This window comes from Felis catus, chromosome C1 (assembly GCF_018350175.1).
Source record: "Felis catus isolate Fca126 chromosome C1, F.catus_Fca126_mat1.0, whole genome shotgun sequence".
Taxonomy (NCBI): Eukaryota; Metazoa; Chordata; class Mammalia; order Carnivora; family Felidae; genus Felis; species Felis catus.
In genome coordinates, this window is record NC_058375.1 from 148,551,467 (window position 1) to 148,573,565 (window position 22,099).

Genomic DNA, 22,099 nt, shown 5'->3' on the forward strand with positions numbered 1-22,099 from the left:
TTGTAGAATCCGGATCTTAATAGTACCTTCTGTGGATGGTGGTGGTAAGGATTAAATAACAATATATGTAGGCTAAGTGCTTAGAGCAAGGCCTGGTATGTAGTTAGTGTTAAATAAGTGTTGCTGGGTGCACATTAGAATCACCTAGGGGAGTTTAAAAAAAATGACACTGGGTGTTGGGAACTCCCATGCTAATGAAATTAGGACCTGGTGGAGGGGAGGTTATAACCTTGTTTGGAGCATCCTAGCACATCACTGACAGGAGTGGAGGAGGGATTTTGATGTCTTCTGTAGGGCTTTAAGTGAAGGATCCATCTGTCAGCTACATAAGCAAGAGATCTTTGTGTAATGAATAGCTGCCTTTCACAGCATCTTTGAAGTTGTCTGACCTTTTTCACTTTGAGGCCAGATGCAGTGCAATTTAAAAAATTTAATTTCTTTAGATTTATAATACCAGACTTCATTCAGCTGGCATTGATTGATTACCTTTTAGCAGTTTTTGAAAAATGGACTTTCTGACATGTCTTCAAGGTCTCTTCTCCTTTCCTATAAAGGCTTATCACCCATGCCATAGACTCCAATGAGGGGCTCTTTTTTCATCTGCAGTGATGGTTTAGCAGTGATGGTTTACCAGCTACTATGATTACAGTGGTCTTATGAACCAGAAATAAAATTTTCCCTGTGAAATTACAGCACCTGTAGGTGGAAGAGGCCTGATTGTCCAGTCAAGCCAGAAAGGGAGCAGTATTCCTGTTAGATACAGGAGTCCATAAAAGGGGAAATAACTAGCCCAAAGTTATTTTGTTTACATAATGCCTTCTATCCTTATTAAGGGAGTTGTAGTTGCTATACATCAAGAAGGTAGTCAGTGTAAGCTGGGAGCTCATAGATCTGTTAAATGACACAAGTGGAAAACTTCCCAGAAAGGAGAAGGGAAAAGAGAAGAAAATGTAATCAGTGTGGTTGTTATAGAGCTAACTGCCATTGTGAGGAACAGGGCTTGGGTCTCCAGTTGCTGTAAACCTTACAGGGGAGCATCCTGTGACCCTAGTTACATCCTCTACAGAGTTGTGTGAGAGAGGATGGAAGGAAGCATGTTCAAAGACTGTGGTTCATATTCAAACCCTGGGTTTGACCTTGGGCTTTTGACCTCATGGCCAGTGGGGCTCACGCTTGATGTTGGCCTTCTCCCAGCTCTCCTTGGCTGGACCCATAACAACTACACTTTCACCCTTATGCAAAAGCCACCTTGTCTTTGAAGCTTGTATTATGCACTCTCCTGGTCACCTCCCTGTCCCCCTCCTCCCCTCCCCCCAGTTCATTGAGGACTTTGGAGTCAGCCAGTCAGTGCCTGAGCTTTCAAGTTCTAGTTCCACCTTTACACATTGTGTAACTTTGAGAAAGTTGTTAATCTCTCTAAGCCTTTCTGCTTCTTTTGGTTATAAAAAAAAAAAAAAAAATCAGTAAGCTATCTCACAGGATTTTTTTTTTTTTTGAGGATAAAAAGAGATTATATATGTATGTAAAACTCTTCACTTTACCTGGTATATAGTAAAACTTAGTAAATACTAGCTATTCGGGTGATGGTTGATATCCCAAATGCTGCCTCCATTACTGTAATAAGCATCTGAATGGCCCTTCCATACACCAGGAATCAAGTTCCATGATTTCTTTGCTTCCAGCAACCTGGGCTTGAAGACATTCCACTTTACCAAACAGTGCTGTTGGCCGTCATGTGACCTTTATCATTGTCTGGAATTGTTCCACATCCGAAATTTAAAAGTTTATTCTGAAGGACTGGACTTTTTTTCAACTTCCTCATTCACTTAGTGTGACTGTTTTGTTCTTTGATCTCCTTGAGACACAGTCCCTGTTCTGTCTGGCTATCAGACCTCTTGGGGCCTCCCTCCCTCCCTGTCTAGCCTTCATTCCATGGTGTACCACTCTCAGCACATCACAAGAGCACCCTTCTGAGTCTTGGAGCTCCTGTGCTGGACATTCATTTGCTGGCTCATTCCTCTCCTCTGGGTGGTCCGTAGGGCTGAGCATGAGGATACAGTTGCACACTCTGATCTGGTGCCATGGCTTGCTCTGCAGCCTAGATTGGGCAGTCAGAGCTGTTCAGCTGTCCTTTTAATCTTGTGCTTACCTTCCTCTCTTCTGCAAGGGCTGTTTTCAACCTTCACTGCTCCTTTCATACCTTATTTTTACTTTATAGAGAAAATGGAGGCATGAACTCCTAGCTTCCTGCCCATGTTTGTTAATATCATTTTCTTCCCTTTCCATCATATTATGTTTGACTTCGCATCCTTTGCTTGGTACAAATACTTAGGAGTGTATAAAATGAAAAACTCCAAGCATAGGGCTGATTCCTTAATTGGAAAATCAGGTTGTAACCCTGTCTCTCTTTGCTGCCAGCTGGCCCAGGAGAGTCAGGACAATTTCCTCTAATCCTCAGAGCCTTGCATTTTATTAAAAAAAGTTTTTTGCTAATGTTTACTGATCTTTGAGAGAGTGTGAGCGGGGTAGGGGCAGAGAGAAGGAGACAGAGAATCCCAAGCAGGCTCAGCACTGTTGGCACAGAGCCGGATGCGGGGCCTGAACCCACGAACTGTGAGCTCATGACCTGAACCAAAATCAGATGCTCAACCAACCGAGCCACACGGGCGCCCCAGGACTTGCGTTCTAAATGACACTATTACGTTTATTTAAATTTATTAAAGGATGGCAGTCTATTTTGAGATACAACCCTTCCCTTGGAGAATTACAGATGGAATAAAATTCTGTTCCTCCCCAACGTATCCAGTGGTACTGGAGTGACCATACAAATTCTGTGCTGATGTGGGGAGTGGGGCAGGGTTTGACCATCAGACCTAGAGGAGGAAGCAGGTGGGTAAGAAGGCCTCAGGAGTAGGAGGGGCTTTGAGGTAGCTTCTGAAGTGGGCTCGGGGGAAATGCCTATGCTTTCTCAAATAGATCTACATATCTATGAATGTCTGGCTGGTGGTGGTGGTAGCGATATGGTGGTTACTTTGTCTTCTAGTTAGGAGCTCTAGTTAGGAGCATTGCTATTGGAGTAGGGAGGTATGTGCTTGGTTGGGAGCTTCCAAACCGAAGACAGCTTCTGGGTGAGCAGGGGCTTTCTGTAAGGTTGGTGCTCAATCTTGTACAACAGCCATTGGCCCAGGAGGCATAAAGATTATTGCCAGAAGTGCTGCCCTTGGTTATCTTCCCATCTGAGTTTTTCCTGGTTGGAGGAGAATGTATTGATTTCAGGGTTTGATTTTTCTGTCATTGTACTTTTTCCTGCTGTATGCATATTTGAAATACCAAAATAAAACCTCCCTGTGACCTTCTGAAGGCCTGATAAAAGAACAGATCCTGCTGTGGAAATGTATAACTTTGACCATAAACTTGGAAACCAGTGGTTAGTACTGGAAAAAATCTTAAATTATTAGTCCACACCCCTTGCCATTGATTTTTGAGTTCCCTTCCATGACAACCTGTTGTTCATTCATTTAAAAAATGTACCTAGTGTTGATTATGTATAAGGTACATTACAAGGTGCTGAGAGGGATTTGTAGAATTAACATTTTTCAGCATGATTTTGTGTCATAACCATATATCAGTACAAAGTGGGATGTGGAATTAAAGATAACCCAAAAAAAATTTTTTTAGTGTTTCTTTATTTTTGAGAGAGAGCGAGAGCATGAGCAGGGGAGGGGCAGAGAGAGAGGGAGGCACAGAATCCGAAGCAGGCTCCAGGCTCTGAGCTGTCAGCACAGAGCCTGACGTGGGGCTTGAACGTATCATGACCTGAGCTGAAGTCAGATACTTAACTGATTGAGCCACCCAGGCAACCCTAAAGATAACTTTTTATGGCTATGGCCTGGGAAGGCTTTATGGAAGAGGTAGACAAGTTGGGCTGAACAAATCTCTTCACAAAATAAAAAAGCTCCTGCAGTCAGAAGGAAGTAGCTTAGCCTTGTTTTGCTTCTAAAGTGAAAATTTCTTTTTGCCAACTAGTTCACAAAATGTGAACTTCTTTAAACAAACTTGCATATAGTAATTGTCTAGTAATTTGAAATACCAGCTTGGGAGAGTCAGGTTTTTTAATTTCTTAATTTTGTAAAAGATTTTATTATTTTTCAGGAATCTTTACACCTAATGTGTAGCTTGAACTCATGACCCTGAGATCATAAGCCACATGATCTACTGACTGAGCCAGCCAGGTGCTCTAGGAGAGTCAGGTTTTTTGTTTTTTTGTTTTCGTTTGTTTGTTTGTTTTTTAAGAAACTTTTCCCCAAACAATGTGTATACCTTCCTACAGAATATGTAAAATATGGGTTGAAAGTGATTTCAATCTAATTGATAGTTTCCACTTAATTTGTGCATCAGAATTTAAACATTTGAGTTGAGACTTCATGCCCATAGATCTTTTAAATTCACATTCTGTGGGACTGTAAATTTACTATGCATTTAATAACTCATACTCAAATCAGAAGTCTTTTTGCTTATGACCAGCCTAACTAAAGAAAAGAACAGCAGAATTAGAGGTACAGTTTGTAGAGTGGTTTTGAATAAAGAAGAGTGAGTGATTGGGCCTGTGTGTCTTGGGAAATAAATTATAGCCCAGTGTCTCCCCCACCTTTTCTGGCTGATGCATCTGAATCCTGGAGAAGTTCAGTGACTTGTTCCTAGTTACAATGTGTGGGCCACAGCTGGGATTAGGTCTCTTGATTCTTAGGCGGCTTCTACTATAAGAGGGGGAAAAAAAGCTGGGGTTAGGGGGCACGGGGCACCAGGAGCCAGAGCAGGGAGAGAGACCTACTGGAATTTCAAGTATTCATCAGGGGTTGTTTTTTCCCCAGCTTCGTGGGAGCTCTAAAAGAATGTTGAGATGTGACTCTTGCTTTCAGGAAGCTTCTATAATGTAATTTTCCGTGAATTTCCAGCCAAGGGCCAGTGCCCCAGCTAGCAGGCCCCTTTGTTTCCTTTTGTGGTCTCTGCTGCGTTGTTTTCTTAATTTGCCCTGTTCTATATATTATTTATCTTGAAGGGTGCTTCAGACCTCCCACTGCCACCACACATTTCCTTTCTTTTAATAAACACTGAGGATTGCTAATGCAAAGAAAGTTCCACAGGTAGTCACACCAGAGGACATGGCTATTATTTCGATAAGTCAGACCTTAGGAGGGTGGAAAAATATTTTCAAACCCTTAAAGGTGAGGATATTTTTGATGTCTCTCCCTTTTCTGGGGAAAAAAAAAATCCTTAATTATGTACAACTTAGTTTTCAGTGTTTCACTTGTAAATATTGCTATTTTGGTTTGCTTAATTTTGGCAAAAGGGAGCCACCTTCAGAAACAGCGTTGCTTTGAGGTCAGATATATGGTTTGATGGGAGATGCTCCTTCTAGTGGAGTGCATACAAACTCAGGATAACTGGATAATAAGATTTTGTTACCAGGAGATTTTAAGGTTAATTCAGGTGTTGACTTGAAGGGGTATTAGGAAATGTAGCATTCCTTCCCTACTGTCTCATTGCCTGATGTCACATGAATTTAACTGTGTTTTCTGTTTCTGTGTTTCTTGTGAATGAAAATCTATAGGAATGTTCCTTGTAACTTATAAACTGCTATAAATGTTGGCTAATTGCTTGATTTGGAGGAAGTCGCTCATCTGTGTTCATTGCAGCCTAGTTAAATCTGTCAACAAATACGGAGAACAGAGTGGGTACGAAGCCTGTGTTCTGGCTTCTGTTTGTATTAAAGAATTAGCATAGTCCCTGCCCTCAGCTCACAGATTCTACTTGGAATTGTGTAAACAAGCAGTATGGCACTCCAGAAGAGGAGAATTTTAACGCTATGTTACTCTGTGATTTCAGACAAGGTGGTCATGGTTACGATGCTGCCATTGTGACTGCAAACCAGAACAGATTTGGTCTTGCATTTAAATCCTCCCTCTTTTACTTAGGGTGATCTTTGTTATAATTTGCATATCATTGTAATTACTGTGTAGAATGCTAACACATAACATGGAGATGTTGTGCCTATCCCCAAAGACTTTGTGTTAAAGGAGAAATCCAAAAAGTGAAAGTAAGCTTGGTAGTTTATTTAACTTCTGGGCATTTTAAAAGGAAGAACCTATGGTATTTGGGAAACTTAGACGTTGAATGATAGTAGGAAAATAAGGAAATCGAGGTCACTTCAGGTCATTGGTTGTCTAGGGTTAACATTATTTATTCACATTTTATTTTCTTTTAAATGAAAATTATAGCAACTTTTACCCCATTAGAGAATTTCAGAGCCTGATCTAGGGGCTAGTCTTTTCTCTCTTCCTCGAAAGTATATAATTTAAAGAAATAGAAGCTGAAGTTACTTTTGTACTCAGGTACACTCAGTTAAAGTTTCTCCAGGTCATAGTTCGAATAAGTCTTGGAAAAAAAATTTAAGCTTTCCCCCTTGACTTGCTATTTATGGAGGAAAGCAGGAACTGGGAAGAAAAATTACAGTGGCTATCTGATAGCCTCTTTCACTTAACTCAAGACCACTGATGTGGAAGATGTGACTATCCTGAAAATAGCTGAGCTCCCCAAAGTAGGCATCCAGGGAGTCTGGGATGAGATGCCCAAGCCTGTGTCTCCTAGTCCTCGCCCTGTGGGACATGTCTTTCCCATGGCAAAGCAGATATGCTGTGGGTTGGAGATGACCAGGGTGATTAATCAGGGGCAGCCTCACTGCCATGGTGGGGCCTGAGCCAGTCTGTGGTCCAGGGAAGTACAGGGCTCTGGGAGAGCTCACTAAGGGACCATAGCCAAGCTCTGTTGGCACGACTCCATCAATAATTTTCTTTTATTTTTGAAGTATGTTGTCTTTGTTAAATGACAAACCTTGAAGGTTGATTGATTTGGAAAAGAAAAAATCTAAGCTTAGCAGGCATCTATTATTGAATTTTGTCCACCATTTTTTACACAACATATTTCAGTGTTTCTTTTAAGCATGATCATAGAAATTGGTGTTGCCACAATTTGGTGGTCTTCCCAGGTTCAGTGCTTGCCCTTCAGGTGAAACCCAAATCTTTGCTGAAGTAGCATTTTAACTTTTTTAAGTTTTTAAATTTATTTTGAGAGAGAAAGAACTTGGGTGTGCCTGAGTGGGGTCGAGGGGCAGAGAGAGAATCCATAGCAGGCTCCATGCTGTCAGCACAGAGCTTGATGCAGGGCATGAACCTACAAACTGTGAGATCATGACCTGAGCCAAAACCAAGAGTCGGACACTCAACTGACTGAGCCACCCGGGTGCCCCTCACTGAAGCAGACTTTTTAAAAAAAATTAGGCTGTAAGCCTTTTGTGTGTGGAGACTTGTTTTGTAAAGTGATTTAACTCCATTAAACTTTAGCTTTCTCCAAATTCTGCTGAAAATACTGTCTTCCTGGTATCTCTAGGGTGGGTTGGTTTGTTGTTGATTTTTGTTTGTTGGTTTGATTGCTCTTGCCCTTTCACTTTCTGAGAGGAGAGGCAGTGTTGGAAGGAGAAGACCCTTGTTGGGGGCCTGCAGATTTGGATTCTGGCCCTGCTGTTAATTAGCTGTGTGACCCTGGGCAGTCAGCCTTCCAGGGTCTCTGTTTCTTCGTCAGGGAAACAAAGGGCTTGGAAAAATAAATACAGGCCTGGACCAAATGATAGAAGGTCATGCTGTGTGCTTATGTTGTGTGACTCTGTGAATGGCAGCACTTTGAGACTCTTGGCTCTCCGTGGTCCCCACAAAGGCTCTGTTTCACTCTGGGATTGAGCAGTTGTGCGGGGTGTTAGTTACATTGAGGCCATTTCAAGCATTCAAGCTCACTAGGCAGGTGGAGCCCTCTTCTCCCCAGCAGTTTCTCCCTCTTTCCCTTCCCTTCTCTCCTCTCTCTCTCTCTCTCTCTGTCTGTCTCCTTTTTTCCAAGACCAACCTGCTTGCCTTCCACCTTCCTGTCCTTAGTGCGTTAACAACGGTGTGATGGGTAACACAACCTACTCGGATTCATGACCACTGGGAGTTGTCCAGCCATCTCCTCTGAGTTCCTGGAGGGAAGAGAGCTACTGGAGACTCAGCGATGAAATAATGGCCCTTTGTCTGTCTTTTGCTATAGGGATGGTTTTAGGTTTCATCTTAGGCCTGGGCCATTGTGGTGTTTTTACATGCTCAGTACAACCCTGTTTAAAAATGCAGCTTATCGTTTAAAGGATTCAGCTGTAGCACCACAGACGGTTCTACTTTCTTCCCCACCCCCAACCCTCCCACCCCCTACCCCAAGTCCTAACTATATGTAGTAAAAACCCACTGTAATGTATGCTGTTTGATTGGGTCCCCTGACATCAGCTTTAAAATGTGTTTCCATTGTATTTATTTTATAAATGTTTATAAGGTTATGTTTTAATCTGATAAACTTACAAAACGTTTTCCTTGTGGTTATATAATCAGTAGCATCTGCAAAACGTGCCTTTAAACATGTAGCTTTCTTCTTAACCATTATCTTGTTGATTCTCTGTTCTAATGTTTTCTTTTGATGAACTGGGGTTAGGAGACCTGAATTCCTGTGCCAAACATCTTACAGTAACGTGCCCAGATTTAGCCTAGTAACCTTAATTAGATGTGGAATGCTGAGAATGCCCTGGTGTGAGTTTTTTTTTTTTAAACTTTTATAACAAGACAGTGAACTTCTGATCACTTCATTAAATGTTATAAAATACTCCTTGTGTCTTTAGCATTTAGTTTCCCATCTTAGTCTCTTCAGAGAAAAATAATGTAAAACTCAAGGTACCTTTATATTCTCCTAAGCAATGTGTTAGGGCACAGGTTATCTTTTGTGTCAGTATGCAAGTTATGTTCCAACTCATAACCCTTAATTCCTCTTCCCTCCCCTCCTTTTCTCTTTAGAAGCAAAAGAGTGTTGAAAATGTTAAAGGCTGTGCTGAAAAAGAGCCGAGAGGGAGGAAAGGGGAGCAGGAAGGAGACAGGTACGTACAGGAATGAGCTGAACAAGCAGGTGGGTATGGGACATCAACACCTGCTCACTCTAGGCTGGACGGATGCCCTTGCATCGGGAATGGGTCCCAAGGAGTGCTCTGGGTGAGAATGCACATAATCCTGGAAGCCATGAGAAATTAAATACATTTCTGAGCTCTTTTATGGGAAGTGACTTTGAAAACTGAGTTTGGGTTACGAACCAAATCCTTTCCGCAGAACGCTTGGAAGGTTCATAATTTTAACAGAACATTCAGATCCAGAGGCAGTCAGAGTTAAGACATGGAGGGATAGCAGGTGTGTCCAGGAATTTGATTTCTAGAAAGCCCTTTCCCTTTTCCCACACACGATTTCATTTTATATGTTTGACCAACTGCTGGCTGACTGGTCCTCCTCTTTTGAGTATCAGATTTTCCGCCTAACAGGTGTAGCCTCACTCAGTGCCAGACTGCTAGTTTTCATTATGATGAGAGCTACTTAATTTGCCTTGGATTTGATTCCTGTTGATAGAGTTCTGGTGCATATGTAGTCATTGTGACTCTTCACTGCATTCCATGTGATAAACTCCTCTAAGGTTATTTTGGTGGCCACTAGTGGTCTGTTTCTTTTGCTAGGAAAATTACATATTTTTTACCATTATTGTACAATAAAAAATGTGTTAGCATTGATTGATTTCCCCAAGATGTGCTATTTCACTCTGCAAACTCACGATGATCTGGAGTTGGAGAGTGGCTGGTTTTCTGAGTTATTGTATACTGAATAACATTGCAGTTTTAATTTCTATTTTTTTAATGTTTATTTATTTAGAGAGAGAGCATCTGTGTGCGCACACATGCCAGGAAGGGGCAGAGCGAGAGAGAGAGAGAGAGAGAGAGAGAGAGAGAGAGAGAGAGAGAGAAAAAGAGGGAGAGAGAATCCTAAGCAGGGATACTCCATGCTCACAGTGCAGAGCCCAGCACGGGGCTTGGTCTCACGCATGAATGGTGAGGTGATGACCTGAGCCGAGATCAAGAGTTGGACGCTTCACTGACTGAGCCACCAGGTGTCCTGTAATTTCTATTAAAGTATAAATAAGTACACTTATTACCAAAACATCACTGAATTATAGTTAACTCTTCAATTGAAAAGATGTTGCGGGGCGCCTGGGTGGCTCAGTCGGTTAAGCGTCCGACTTCGGCTCAGGTCACGATCTCGCGGTCCGTGAGTTCGAGCCCCGCGTCGGGCTCTGGGCTGATGGCTCAGAGCCTGGAGCCTGCTTCCGATTCTGTGTCTCCCTCTCTCTCTGCCCCTCCCCTGTTCATGCTCTGTCTCTCTCTGTCTCAAAAATAAATAAAAAAAATTAAAAAAAAATTTTAGAAAAGATGTTGCAATAGCTTTTATTACATAATGTTACTATGTAATATGTGTGTGTGATTCATAATGTATGTTATGTAATGTTAAGGATCATGTTAATATGTGTTGTTTCTGTACTTAAGAGAATAGGTGGGCTTAAACTTTTTAGTTATGGAATTTAGACACATTTTCTATTAATTAACCCTTAAACCAAAAAGTCTGCAAAATGTCAAACTTACTTTAAAAGTAGAGTCTTTAGGAGTGCCTGGGTGGCTCAGTTGGTTGAGTATCTGACTTTGGCTCAGGTCATGATCTCACGGTTGTGAGTTCGAGCCCCGCATCCGGCTCTCTTGCTGTCAGTGCAGAGCCTGCTTTGGATTCTCTCTCTCTCTCTCTCTCTCTCTCTCTCTCTCTCTCTCTCTCTCTCTCTTTTTCTGTTCCTCCCCTGCTCATGCTCGCTCTCTCAAATAAATATTTAAAAAAAGATACCCTTTATTGTAAAGTTACTGTTAAGATTCTATTAGAAGCTTCTCATTAATACCTGTATAGCAGATACAAAAAAAAGAAACCAGTTTTTAACGATAGAAACAAGAGACCATATTCTGCTTTTAATCTTAAAAAACCAATCCCTACCTTTTGAATAATTAATTAGAATGGTTACTATAGAGATTTTTCAGTACACATGATTTCTGTCCAGGAGGATATTCACCCTCTGCTGGGGCAAGGCCAAAATATCCTGCTTTTGATTTCTCTGAAAGCTGTTTAAAAAAATTTCCCTCCCCAGTTTTGGCTTGTCTGACACTCATGCTAGGGACTTTGTTAGTTGCTTCTTTACATGCCTTTGGAATTTTCAGCATGAAATTGGGTCCTAAGCCGTCTGTCTAGCTGGAGCTGCCCAACCACTGGCCTGGATCTCCAAGCCAAAACTCCCTCCTTTGTAATGGAGTCTTTCACAGCAGACCCACGATGCTCTTTGACCAGTGCCAGTAAAATAACAGTACAGTAATGATGTGGGGCACCCTGCCTTTCAGAAGGGCCAGACCGTGAACATAGTTTGCATTTGTAACTTTTCCAGTTTTAGAGCATGTGATTTTGGGTTCATTTCCCCCTCTGGTTGTTAAGAGCAACTACTGTTTTTTTCTGAATCATTTCTTCATAATAATTCCCACACTATGGCTTTTCACTAATGCAAACCAACTTGAAAAAGCAATGGGAACATTTCTCATAAAACATCTGTATGGTATGTGCCTTTTTTCTCTTAACTAGAATCTGGTTGTGGTAGTTGGGGAACAAAGAAGATGGAATTTTAAATCTTGATGAAGTTATGTCACAAGATGATTGAGGAAAATACTTGGAATTTGACCATTCGTATGTTAAGTTCAGTGCCAACTCTCATTATATAAGTAGATCATAGCTAAGTTTCTCTGTAAATTAAAGCTGGTTAATCTATGGAGACTGCTCTGAGACTTGGGTAATAATATCTCCTACAAATGGAAAAATTTTGCTCTCCTGTTTCCAATTAAAACCAATCTTTGTTGCAAAGACAAAGGAAAATTCATTTCTATGTACTTGAACTCACAATTACAGAAATTTAGGAAATATTTATGTCTAAAGTACTGAGCTTTGCTTTTTATACGTGTCTTGTAGGTTGTTTTTACAATCTTGAACTATACTTTTTTTCTTTTAATCGAATCAGCTTTAAGAATTTGGAAAACATAATCACTGAGTTAAATTTAGTATTCTTCAAAAGAAAGCAGACATTTTTTCAGAAATATATATTGAAAAGTCATTACATCCTCAGTTCCTATCCCTAAAAGAAAATATCACATATGTGTACTTTAAATTATTGGTAAAATTTTAGGTATTGAAATTTATATGTATATAATGGTATTTGAAATAATGTATGTTGAGTATTAAACTGTTAAAAGCCATTGGGTGAACTCTGAAAATGGTGAAATTCTTTTTTTTAATTATGCTTTTTATAATGTAGGGAATGCTTATAGCTAAGCAAAACGTGTTTTCTGGAGGCTGTTGAACTGTGTCAGAGAATGCAGTATTAAAAACTTGAAAATGTTTTTTGGGAAAGTACATTTGCTTTGTCCCCACCATTCCATCAGTGCAAATGAGTACTGTATTTCTCTTGACCTTGAGTTAGGCCCGAGGGAGCAAAAATCAATATTAAACCACAACGTGGGGAGAGCTAGATGAGGGCATCTATTTTTTTTTTCCCTTCCCTGCTCTTATGTTAAGGCCTTGATCTAAAGCAAATGTATTTATTTTGAAGCTCTCCAGAGAGGAGCGACCACGTCTTTTTAAGTGACCTTTGCTATCAAAAAACTTTCATGTTACTATTATTAAACCTACTTAATTTAAAGATGACATAATTGCTGTGAGTATATTGAGAGTATTCTGTTGTAAGTATGGACCAAGTAAGAGTTTAGAGTCGATAAAAGAGCAATGTAGGGAATTAATATTTTTTCTATAGAACAGCACTGTTTAGAAAACCAATAGGGAAAAGTCCCATTTTATAATAGAAAGAAAAACTTTCATAGATCAACCTAAGAAAAAATGTACAAGCCTTACATTGAAAAAAAAAAATAAAATAAAATAAAACTTTGCTGAAGCACTTACAGGAAGACTTGAATAAATGGAAAGAAATACTGTGTTTTCCAAGTGGACAAAGGCATTATTTTAAACCGATTAACTCTCATAGAATTACCTATACATTTCATTTAATCACTAATGAAATCCTATTTTATTTTTAAAGACATTGTTTATTTTGTTTTTGAGAGAGAGAGAGAGAGCATATGCATGCAAGTTGAGAAGGGGCTGAGAGAGAGCGGGACAGTTTCTGAAGCCGGCTCTGTGCTGACAGCAGAGAGCCTGATGCAGGGTTTGAACTCACAAACTGTGAGATCATGACCAGAGCCGAAGTCAGATACTTTAACCAGGTGCCCTAAAGACATGGTTCTTTTAGAGCAGTTTTAGGTTCATTAGCAAAATTGAGCAGAAGGTACAGAGGTTTCCCATATATCCTCTGCCCCCACTTACTCACAGCCTCCCCCGTGATCAACACCCCCACCAGAGTAGTACATTTGTTACGATAGATGAACCTACACTGACACATCACAATCACCCAAATCCCATAGTTTACATTAGGGTTCACTCTTGATGTGGTACGTTCTATGGGTTTGGACAAATGTGTAATGACCTGTACCTATTATAGTATCCTACAGAGTATTTTCACTGCTCAAAAAAATCCTGTCATTTTTTTTTTTAACACAACATAGCCAATTGATTTAAAAATTCATCTGGGAGAAAACATGGTTAAAAATAGCCAAGGAATAACTGAAAGTGTGGGGCAAGTGTATCTAAATGACTGAGCCTGGTTCCCATGCTGGGTTCTAGCTGCAGAAGTGGGACAGGTGTGTATTTTGACTTCTTAACTTTTACAGGGTGGACTTCACCTCCCACTGAGACATGCATTGAAGAGGATTCTTCTGTCCTAGACATTGGCAGGTCCCCTCCACTTCAGAAACCAAGCACAAATCTGTAGGATAGCTCATTGGAATAGCTGCCACTTCCAGAGTGAATAAATGAGTTGGCTAGTTTTTTGGACTTTTTTTTTTTTTTCCTATTGGGCTCCCGGAAATGAAACCTAATTTTTTGCTAACATCTTTGATATAATTGCAGCTTACAGTTGCTAGCAGTTTGGGTTTTTTCTTTTAATCCTGGAGATAGTGGCATCCTTCTGGAAGCAATAGGCAAGACCTGTTGCCCTCCTAGAGAGGGTTCGTCCCTCTCTCTGTATCCCTCCCTTCTGCTCTGTGCTAAGCTTGAAACCGTAGTCTTTTTGCCCTATTCAACTTTTGCAATTGTTCTGTTTTGGTGGGGAAGAAGCTCCAAGTTGAGGAAGAAGTACAAAGTTTGGTGAACTTCTAATTGAAGCACTGCCTCAATTAAAATATAGACTGAGTAAAGAAGGGTTGCTTAATATGCCCAAATAATTGTTTATTAGCCTTTTCCTTTCAGTTTAATTATTTGTGTTCTTTTTTTTCAGCAGGGAGGCTTAGTTTGAAGCAATTTATTAAAAAAAAAAACACATTTGACCTTCACCTTTTCATCGTTAAAACCCAGCTGGTCGGCTAAGTGCACTTGTAATGGTGTTAATTAAGGCATTGGATAGTCTCTAAACTTGAATGTGTACTGAATTAATCTGTTAGCTTTGCATCTAATCCTTCACTTTGAATTTGTAGTAAAAGGAAGCTGTTTGCCTCTAAAGTTTAAAAGCCACTGATGTGATTGTTAAATGTGGTATTTTAAGCCATTCCAGGCTGCAGTCTGGTTTTCAGTGGTACCTTCTAAAAATGCCTCCATACAAACGATGCTTTGTTTTATCTGGAAAATATGAAGCTGCTTTTGATTATTCTGTGCTGCATTGCCCATTTTCTGTGGTTGTGGACTATTATTTAGGAATTTAGTGCAGTGACTGTCTTGCTGAGCTATGGATATATGGTATCGTGTTGTTAACGGACTCCAAAAATGTTTCCCAAGCAACAAAACAGGCAGAAATAGTTCAATCTAAAGGTATTGTATTTCTCTTTACCAGGGCACTTAAGAAAATTCTGTAAAATATTGGGACATGATATAAAACAGAATAGAAGCTAGGTTGGTTTTTGGTAAAGTCAGGAATGCTGTTCCCTCTGGTTTGATTGGTTCCTTCACCATTTTTTCTTTGTTGTCTATACATGTCTCAAAGTCTATAAAAAGCACAGACTTTGGAATTAGAAGTCACAGATTCAAATCCCAGCTTGATCACCTAGTTTACTTGAATTTGGACAAATTTATTCACTAAGCTACCTTACAGAGATGTTGTCAGGGTTAAATACAAGGACCTTTTTGCAGAAGTCTCACTTGACACATGGCTTCTGCTAAATATTCAGTAGAGCTTTGCTTTCCTTAGAACACTGTGTGGTGCCTTGAAGAACAAACAAAACCCTTGTAAAGCTTCTTGTTCTTTCCTTGAAGAGAAGGTGGGACTGCTCTCAGGAGTGATGTTCTAGAAGCTTCTTTCCACAACTTCCCATTTCCAAATACTCTGCCATCGTCTTTGCACACTGAAGTCTTTTTGTGCCATCTTTACCCTTTCCCTCATAATAAAACTGAGAAAGCTGAGTCATTTTTCTGTTGTATGGTGGTCTATTCTTTAGAAGTCCTTTACCTTTACCCTATATCAAGTACTGCCATTTTATCCTTTTTCTTTGTGAAATTAAATGAAAAGCCTCTTTCCTTTGCTTAAAGAGATTTTGGGAGTCAGCGAGCAGCTTTAAGAATAGATTTCTGAGTACAGTTTATGTAGTTTCTGAGATGTTTCATTTCAACACATCCTTAATTAATGAAGATCTTCCTGTTTAGAAGGCTCTGCCTTCCATCCTCTTTGTACCTTTTCCATATGTTTTAGGGAACTATAAAGGATGAAAGAAAGAAGGAAGAGAACAAATACTTAGCATTTATCATGTGTTAGGTGCCTACACATAATGGACCAAGCTGGTTCATCCTGAACAGCCTGTTTCCTGTGAAGGGCATAATTAGTGAAAGCTCTGGACACAGAAAGTGAAATCAAGACCCTGCCTGGATCTTCTTTGTTTTTTGGCCAGTAAGACTTCCAAGACTTCCATCATAAAGTTTGTGGCAGAATTCTCAAACAACAGCACTTTTTTACTTGGGTCCTTCTTTGCATGTATAGTTGACCATGAAACAATGCAGGGATTAGGGATTCCCGACCCCCACATAGTTGAAAATCAACTTGTAACTTTTCACTCCCCAAAACTTAACTACTAATAACCTGTTGGACTGGAAGCCTTATCGATAACATAAACAGTCTATTAACATATATTTTATACATAGTATTATATACTGTATTCTTAAAATAAGGTAAGCTAGAAAAAATATTTGCTAGGAAAATCCTAAGGAAGAGAAAAATATATATTTACAGTACTGATTGTATTTGAAGAAAAAAAATCCACGTGTAAGTGGACCAGTGCAGTTCAAACCTGTGTTGTTCAAGGGCCAACTGTATATGTGTAAATGTAGTAGGAAACTTAATAGAGAAATACAAAGTAACAACTCAGAGTCCGGTTTTTTGGGTCAAATCTAATTTCATTTATAAATACCATATTAAAAAAATTTTTTAATGTTTATTTTTGAGAGAGAGAGGGAGACAGAGTGCAAGTGGGGGAGGGGCAGAGAGAGAGGGCGGCACAGAATTTGAAGCAGGCTCCAGGCTCTGAGCTGTCAGCACAGAGTCTGATGCTGAGCTCGAACCCACAAACACAAGATCATGATGTGAGTGGAAGTTGGATGCTTAACCGACTGAGTCACCCAGGAGCCCCTAAATATTTGTTATTTTTTTATTTTAATTTTTTAAAATCCTTCCTTTGAGGGAGACAGTGTGTGTGTGCAAGTGGAGGAGGAGCTGAGAGAGAGGGAGAAAGCAAATCCCAAGCAGGCTCCGTGCTGTCTGAGCAGAGCCTGACATGGGGTTCAGTCCTACCAACCATGAGATCATGATCCAAGCTGAAATTAAGAGTCAGTTGCTTAACCGAATGAGCCACCCAGGCACCCCTGGTTTTTATTTATTGTTTTATTTTATTAAAAAAATTTTTTTAATGTTTATTTATTTTTGAGGGAGAGAGAGCGTGAGCAGGGGAGAGGCAGAGAGTGAGGGAGGCACAGGATCGGAAGCAGGCTCCGAGCCAGCAGCACAGAGCCTGATGTGGGGCTCGAACTCACAAGCTGTGGGATCATGACCTGAGCTGAAGTCAGATGTTCAACCGACTGAGCCACCCAGGCACCCCTGGTTTTTATTTTTTTAAGTAGGCATCATGCCCAGCATGGAATCCAATGCAAGGCTTGAACTCATGACCCTGAGATCAAGAATTGGATACCTAATTGAGCCACCCAGGTGCCCCTATCAATAATTTTTAAAAAATAAAGTTGCTTTTCTGTAAACAAATAAACCCCCCAAACAATGGTCTTATTTTCTATATATCGAGTTTTCAAAGAACTTTGTCATGTGTAATTTCTTAATTCTCATAGAAGCTCTATATTTGAATTTTTATGTGACCAATTTGCATTTTCTAGGAGAATTCCAAGGTTTTATTTCTATTCTACAGGAATATAAAAATCTTGATTTCATATAATCTACTGGAAAATATAGTCTGAGGGGGGAGGTAAACTACCAAAGATTTGATCTAGATTGACTTTTTTTTTTCTTTTTGTTCTGTGAAGGATGATATGAACTTATTATTCCTCTTAGGAGGATGAGGCTTTGACCTTGCATTTGTCCTGCAGCTGATGGATGGCCCCTAGGGGTAATCAGTTGGGTAGCCCTAGCCTTGGTGTAGAGCTTTAAATTGAGAAACCTTTATTCACATCTGAAATCATGGCATTGGAAAGTAGGTCTCTATCCCACATTTCTCCCTGCTTTGGTAGCAGGCTAGTTGTGAAACAGCCATTAAAGGTGCTGGTGTAGACTCAGAGAATTCTTTTTTTTTAAAGTTTATGTATTTTTGAGAGAGAGTGTGAGTGGGGGAGGGGCAGAGAGAGGAGGAGACACAGAATCTGAATCAGGCTCCAGGCTCTGAGCTGTCAGTACAGAGCTTGATGCGGGCCTCGAACCTATGAACTGTGGGATCATGACTCGAGCTGAAGTCGGATGCCTAGCCAACTGAGCCACCCAGCTGTGCCCCTAGAGTTGGAGAATTTTTAAGTTTTGGCGACCGCAGCACTATTTTAGGGGTAAAAATAAGACATGAGCAGTTGGTTTTTAATTCTTTACTTTCAAGTTTATTTATGTCAAAGTTTCCCATCTTTTTTTTTTTTTAATTTTTAATTTTTTAATGTTTATTTATTTTTGAGACAGAGAGAGACAGAGCATGAACAGGGGAGGGGCAGAGAGAGAGGGAGACACAGAATCCGAAGCAGGCTGCAGGCTCTGAGTGGTCAGCACAGAGCCCGACGTGGGGCTCGAACTCATAGGCCGTGAGATCATGACCTGAGCCGAAGTCGGATGCTTAACCGACCAAGCCACCCAGGCGCCCCAAAAGTTTCCCATCTTTAAGGGAGTTTGGGGACACCAAACTACTGGATTTGGTATATAATGACGGTCTTTGTGTCCTGAGACTGTCCTGGAACACAGAGTACTTAGGAAGGATGATGTCTCTGATAGGGGATACATACATAGGTGGCTGTAATAGTTTGAGCACTTGTCTGGAGTTTTTATAGATAAGGAGCCGACCGGCAGCAGAGGCTAGGAGCCTGGATGCAAACTCCTGAGTAAGGATGGGAGAGAGCTACCTGTATACTGCTGATTTCTGATGATTGCACTTCTATTTCAGTTCTCAAAATTGAGCAATTTATATGTTAATAATTTTTGTCTTTGGGCACCTGGGTGGCTCAGTTGGTTAAGTGTCTGATTTCAGCTCAGGTCATGATTTCACGGTTCATGAATTTGAGCCCCAAATCGGGCTCTGCGTTGACAGTGATAGTCACAATGGGATTTTCTCTCCTTCTGTCTTTGCCCCTCCCCTGCTAACAGTCTCTCACAGAAATTAAATAAATAAACTTTAAAAGGGGCTTCTTTGTCCTTACCTCTCACCGCCCCCCCCAATAAAATTTTGTAGATAACTTTTGAGTTATATAGAAAATTTATTTCCAAGTGTCAGATATTAAAAATATATATATTTGTTTGATGGTATGTTTTCTTATTGTCTTAGTTCATGCTGCCATAACAAAATACCATGGACTGAGTGGCTTAAAAAACAGAAATTTATTTTCTCACAATTCTGGAGGCCAGATGTCTGATACCAGAGCACCAGTATTGTTGGGTTTTGGGGAAGACTCTGTTTTGTAGACGGTTGCCTTTCTGTGTCCTCAAATGGTGAGAGAGACCACAAGCTCTCTGGTACCCCTTCTTAGAAGGACACTAATTCCATCATGAGGGCCCCACCCTCGTGATGTCATTTAAAACTAATTATCTCCCAAGGGCCCCATCTCCAAATACCATCATATGGGGATTTGGGGCTTCAATAAATGAATTTTCAGGGGACACAATTCAGCCCACAGCACTTGTCTCTATTCTAATTACAAATGTAATATTGTATTTCATTGATTATAAAACACACCATTATTTCATGTACCTCTAAGGAAGAAAGACCTACTGACCTACTGACATAATACTTTATTAATTAAAATGTTCATTTGACTTAAGTTTTCCCTTTTTCAGAGAGTTATTTTTACATATCTTAATCTTTTTCATAAAACTGAAAGAAAATATAAACAGGTTGGTTAAGGCATTTCTAATTTATATTCAGAGCCTTATTTTTGTAAGTCCTTATTTTTTTTTTAACCTAGTTGTCACCATCCATTTTTCTACACACTATATTATCTTATCTGCCTTTGAGAGCATTAATGATAGAGTGTTTTTTGAGTCGGTTACTATATTCTCCAGGGCTTTCTTCCAAGCTGAAGATCTTCATTCTGCATATTTGATACTATCCTTTCATGATCTCCAAAGGAGATTTTAATGGAAAGTTTTCAGATAAAATCCAGGTTCTTCTTCATTCCACAGTTGATCTTAAGTGCTTTGTTGACTGAAACCTGGAAAGGCTTAAAATTGTCTAGTCATCCTAGGTTTGTGGTCAGTGGCCTCCACATTACACTCACTGCTTGGCTGATAGTGATTTTTAAGATGCCATCGACTGTTAACATACATTTTGGTAGTGAAAACAAATATAGGTCTTTGAATCTATGCCCAGTATAGCATGTGTTTATTGTAAAAAATTTGGAAAATACTAATAAGAATAAAGAAAAACCCAGGATATTCTTCGTCTTTTGCCTTACCTCTCCAATGCCATTAGTCTTTGATCAATGCCTAATATTTTATTGAACTCATATACCATGATTTTGCTTGGGTATGTGCTTTTCTCATTCATTGAAAACAAAACAGAAACAACGTCTGGAAAATAGGTATCTGTATACAAATCTCTGATTATTTTAGTAGAATGTTTCTAGGCAAGGAATTAATAGTGCAAGTAAGCAAACTTTTCAGAAGCTGGTCGTACCTCTTGCCAAATTGTTTTCCAGGAGGATTGTATTGATTGCCACCTGTGTAAGCAGTATGTGCATGTGCCTGCTTGCGTGACTCTTACTAGTATTGGGTATTTGTAGGTTTTAACAATCTTTGCCAATTTTCTAACTTAAAACATGTTATTTGCTTTTAATTAGCTTTTTTTTTTTTAGATTGGTAGACCTCTTAAGTATTTACTGCCCATTTATATTTTCTCTTTATTGTCTTTTTATGCCCGCGTCTAGTTGACTCTTGAACAACATGGGGGTTAGAGACACCAACCCTCCACCTCCCTCCCTACCACAGTCAAAAATTCGAGTATAACTTTTGACTCCCCAAAACTTAATTGTCTGTTTTTGACCAGACTTCCTGATAACATAAACATTAACACATTTTGTATATTTATTACTGTATTCTTAAAAAACAATAAGCTAGAGAAAAAAAGGTTAAAATCATAAAGAAGAGAAAATATTTACAATATTTACAATATTGTACTGTATTTACTGAAAAAAATCTGTACTGTATTTACTGAAAAATTTACAATATTTACAGTATTGTACTGTATTTACTGAAAAAAAAATCTGCACTTAAGTGGACCCATGTAGTTCAAATCTGTGTTGTTCAAGAATCAACTGTTGATTTTTTTTATCTGTTGGGAATGTGAGAGGCTCTTCATTCTGGTTCTTCCCTTTTCCTAGTATGGCCCCTGGTATGTCAGAATAGGGTTTCTTTATAAAGTCACTCACCGAAGAATTTTTATTGAACTTACTAAAACTTGCCTGTGTTCCATTGGTAGAAGTGTCCCCTGCATTGTTGAAGTTTCAGTTTGTGCTGAGGCTGGAGATATGTTAGTCTGATTGGCTCTATTTAATTTATAGAGAAACCAAAATAAAAGCATAAAACCAACTCAAAATGAATCATCAAGTTTTTCACAGTACTTGATAGCATTCTGTCTCTGTGCACAGTCAAAAAGTCTAAATACCTCCTACCACCTGGAGGTGCCCAAAGCTGGACTCCCGGTGAGTTGCTGACAGCAGGCAGGGATAGTTCCAGATAATTAGCATCTCCTTAATAAATTGCTGTATTCTCAAGTGTAAAAGTTTTCATCCATGGTTCAAAATCTTAGATTGTTATGTATAGGGATTCTTTTTCAAACTAAGGTAAAATAATGAAAGGATTTAGATGTAGAGGAGTCTTAAGAAATTCACTGTCTTCATTTTTTTGAGGAATATTTGGAAAAGAGGCACTGAGATATAGCTAGTTGAAACAAACATGGAGTCCAAGTGTAGTTTCTGACTCCAGACTAGTTCAGTTTCTATGTCTCTGGCTAGCTGCATTATTTTTGTTTCTAGCACTGAATAAATAGAAAACCTGTCCCTGAGACAGAAGATAGATTTCCTATATATTTATAATTTTTCTCTACAGGGATTATTTTGATTTCCACCCTGCCCCAGCCCCAAAGGATTATTTCTGAGTTTCTTACGTGGTCTTTATCTAGACCCAGTAACTGTGAGTGATATGTCTTCTTTTTCTTTATCTTAAGGACCATTTCTGCTTGGTGTCTTTGAGACTGTTACAGATCAGCCCTATTTAGTTTTTGTAAAGCCATTAAAATACCGTAAATGTAATA

The 22,099-nt window shown here is 39.6% G+C and overlaps 1 protein-coding gene across 3 annotated transcripts in view; it reads left to right on the forward strand.

Moving 5' to 3' along the window:
- TANC1 (tetratricopeptide repeat, ankyrin repeat and coiled-coil containing 1) overlaps positions 1 to 22,099 on the forward strand; it is a 243,278-nt gene that overhangs the window by 71,907 nt on the left and 149,272 nt on the right. For all 3 annotated transcript variants that reach the window (XM_023259370.2, XM_045034837.1, XM_045034838.1), the window contains one exon: positions 8,922 to 9,001. In XM_023259370.2, the coding sequence (XP_023115138.1) occupies positions 8,941 to 9,001 (61 nt within the window). In that variant the 5' untranslated portion in view covers positions 8,922 to 8,940. The remainder of the gene's footprint in view (positions 1 to 8,921; positions 9,002 to 22,099) is intronic.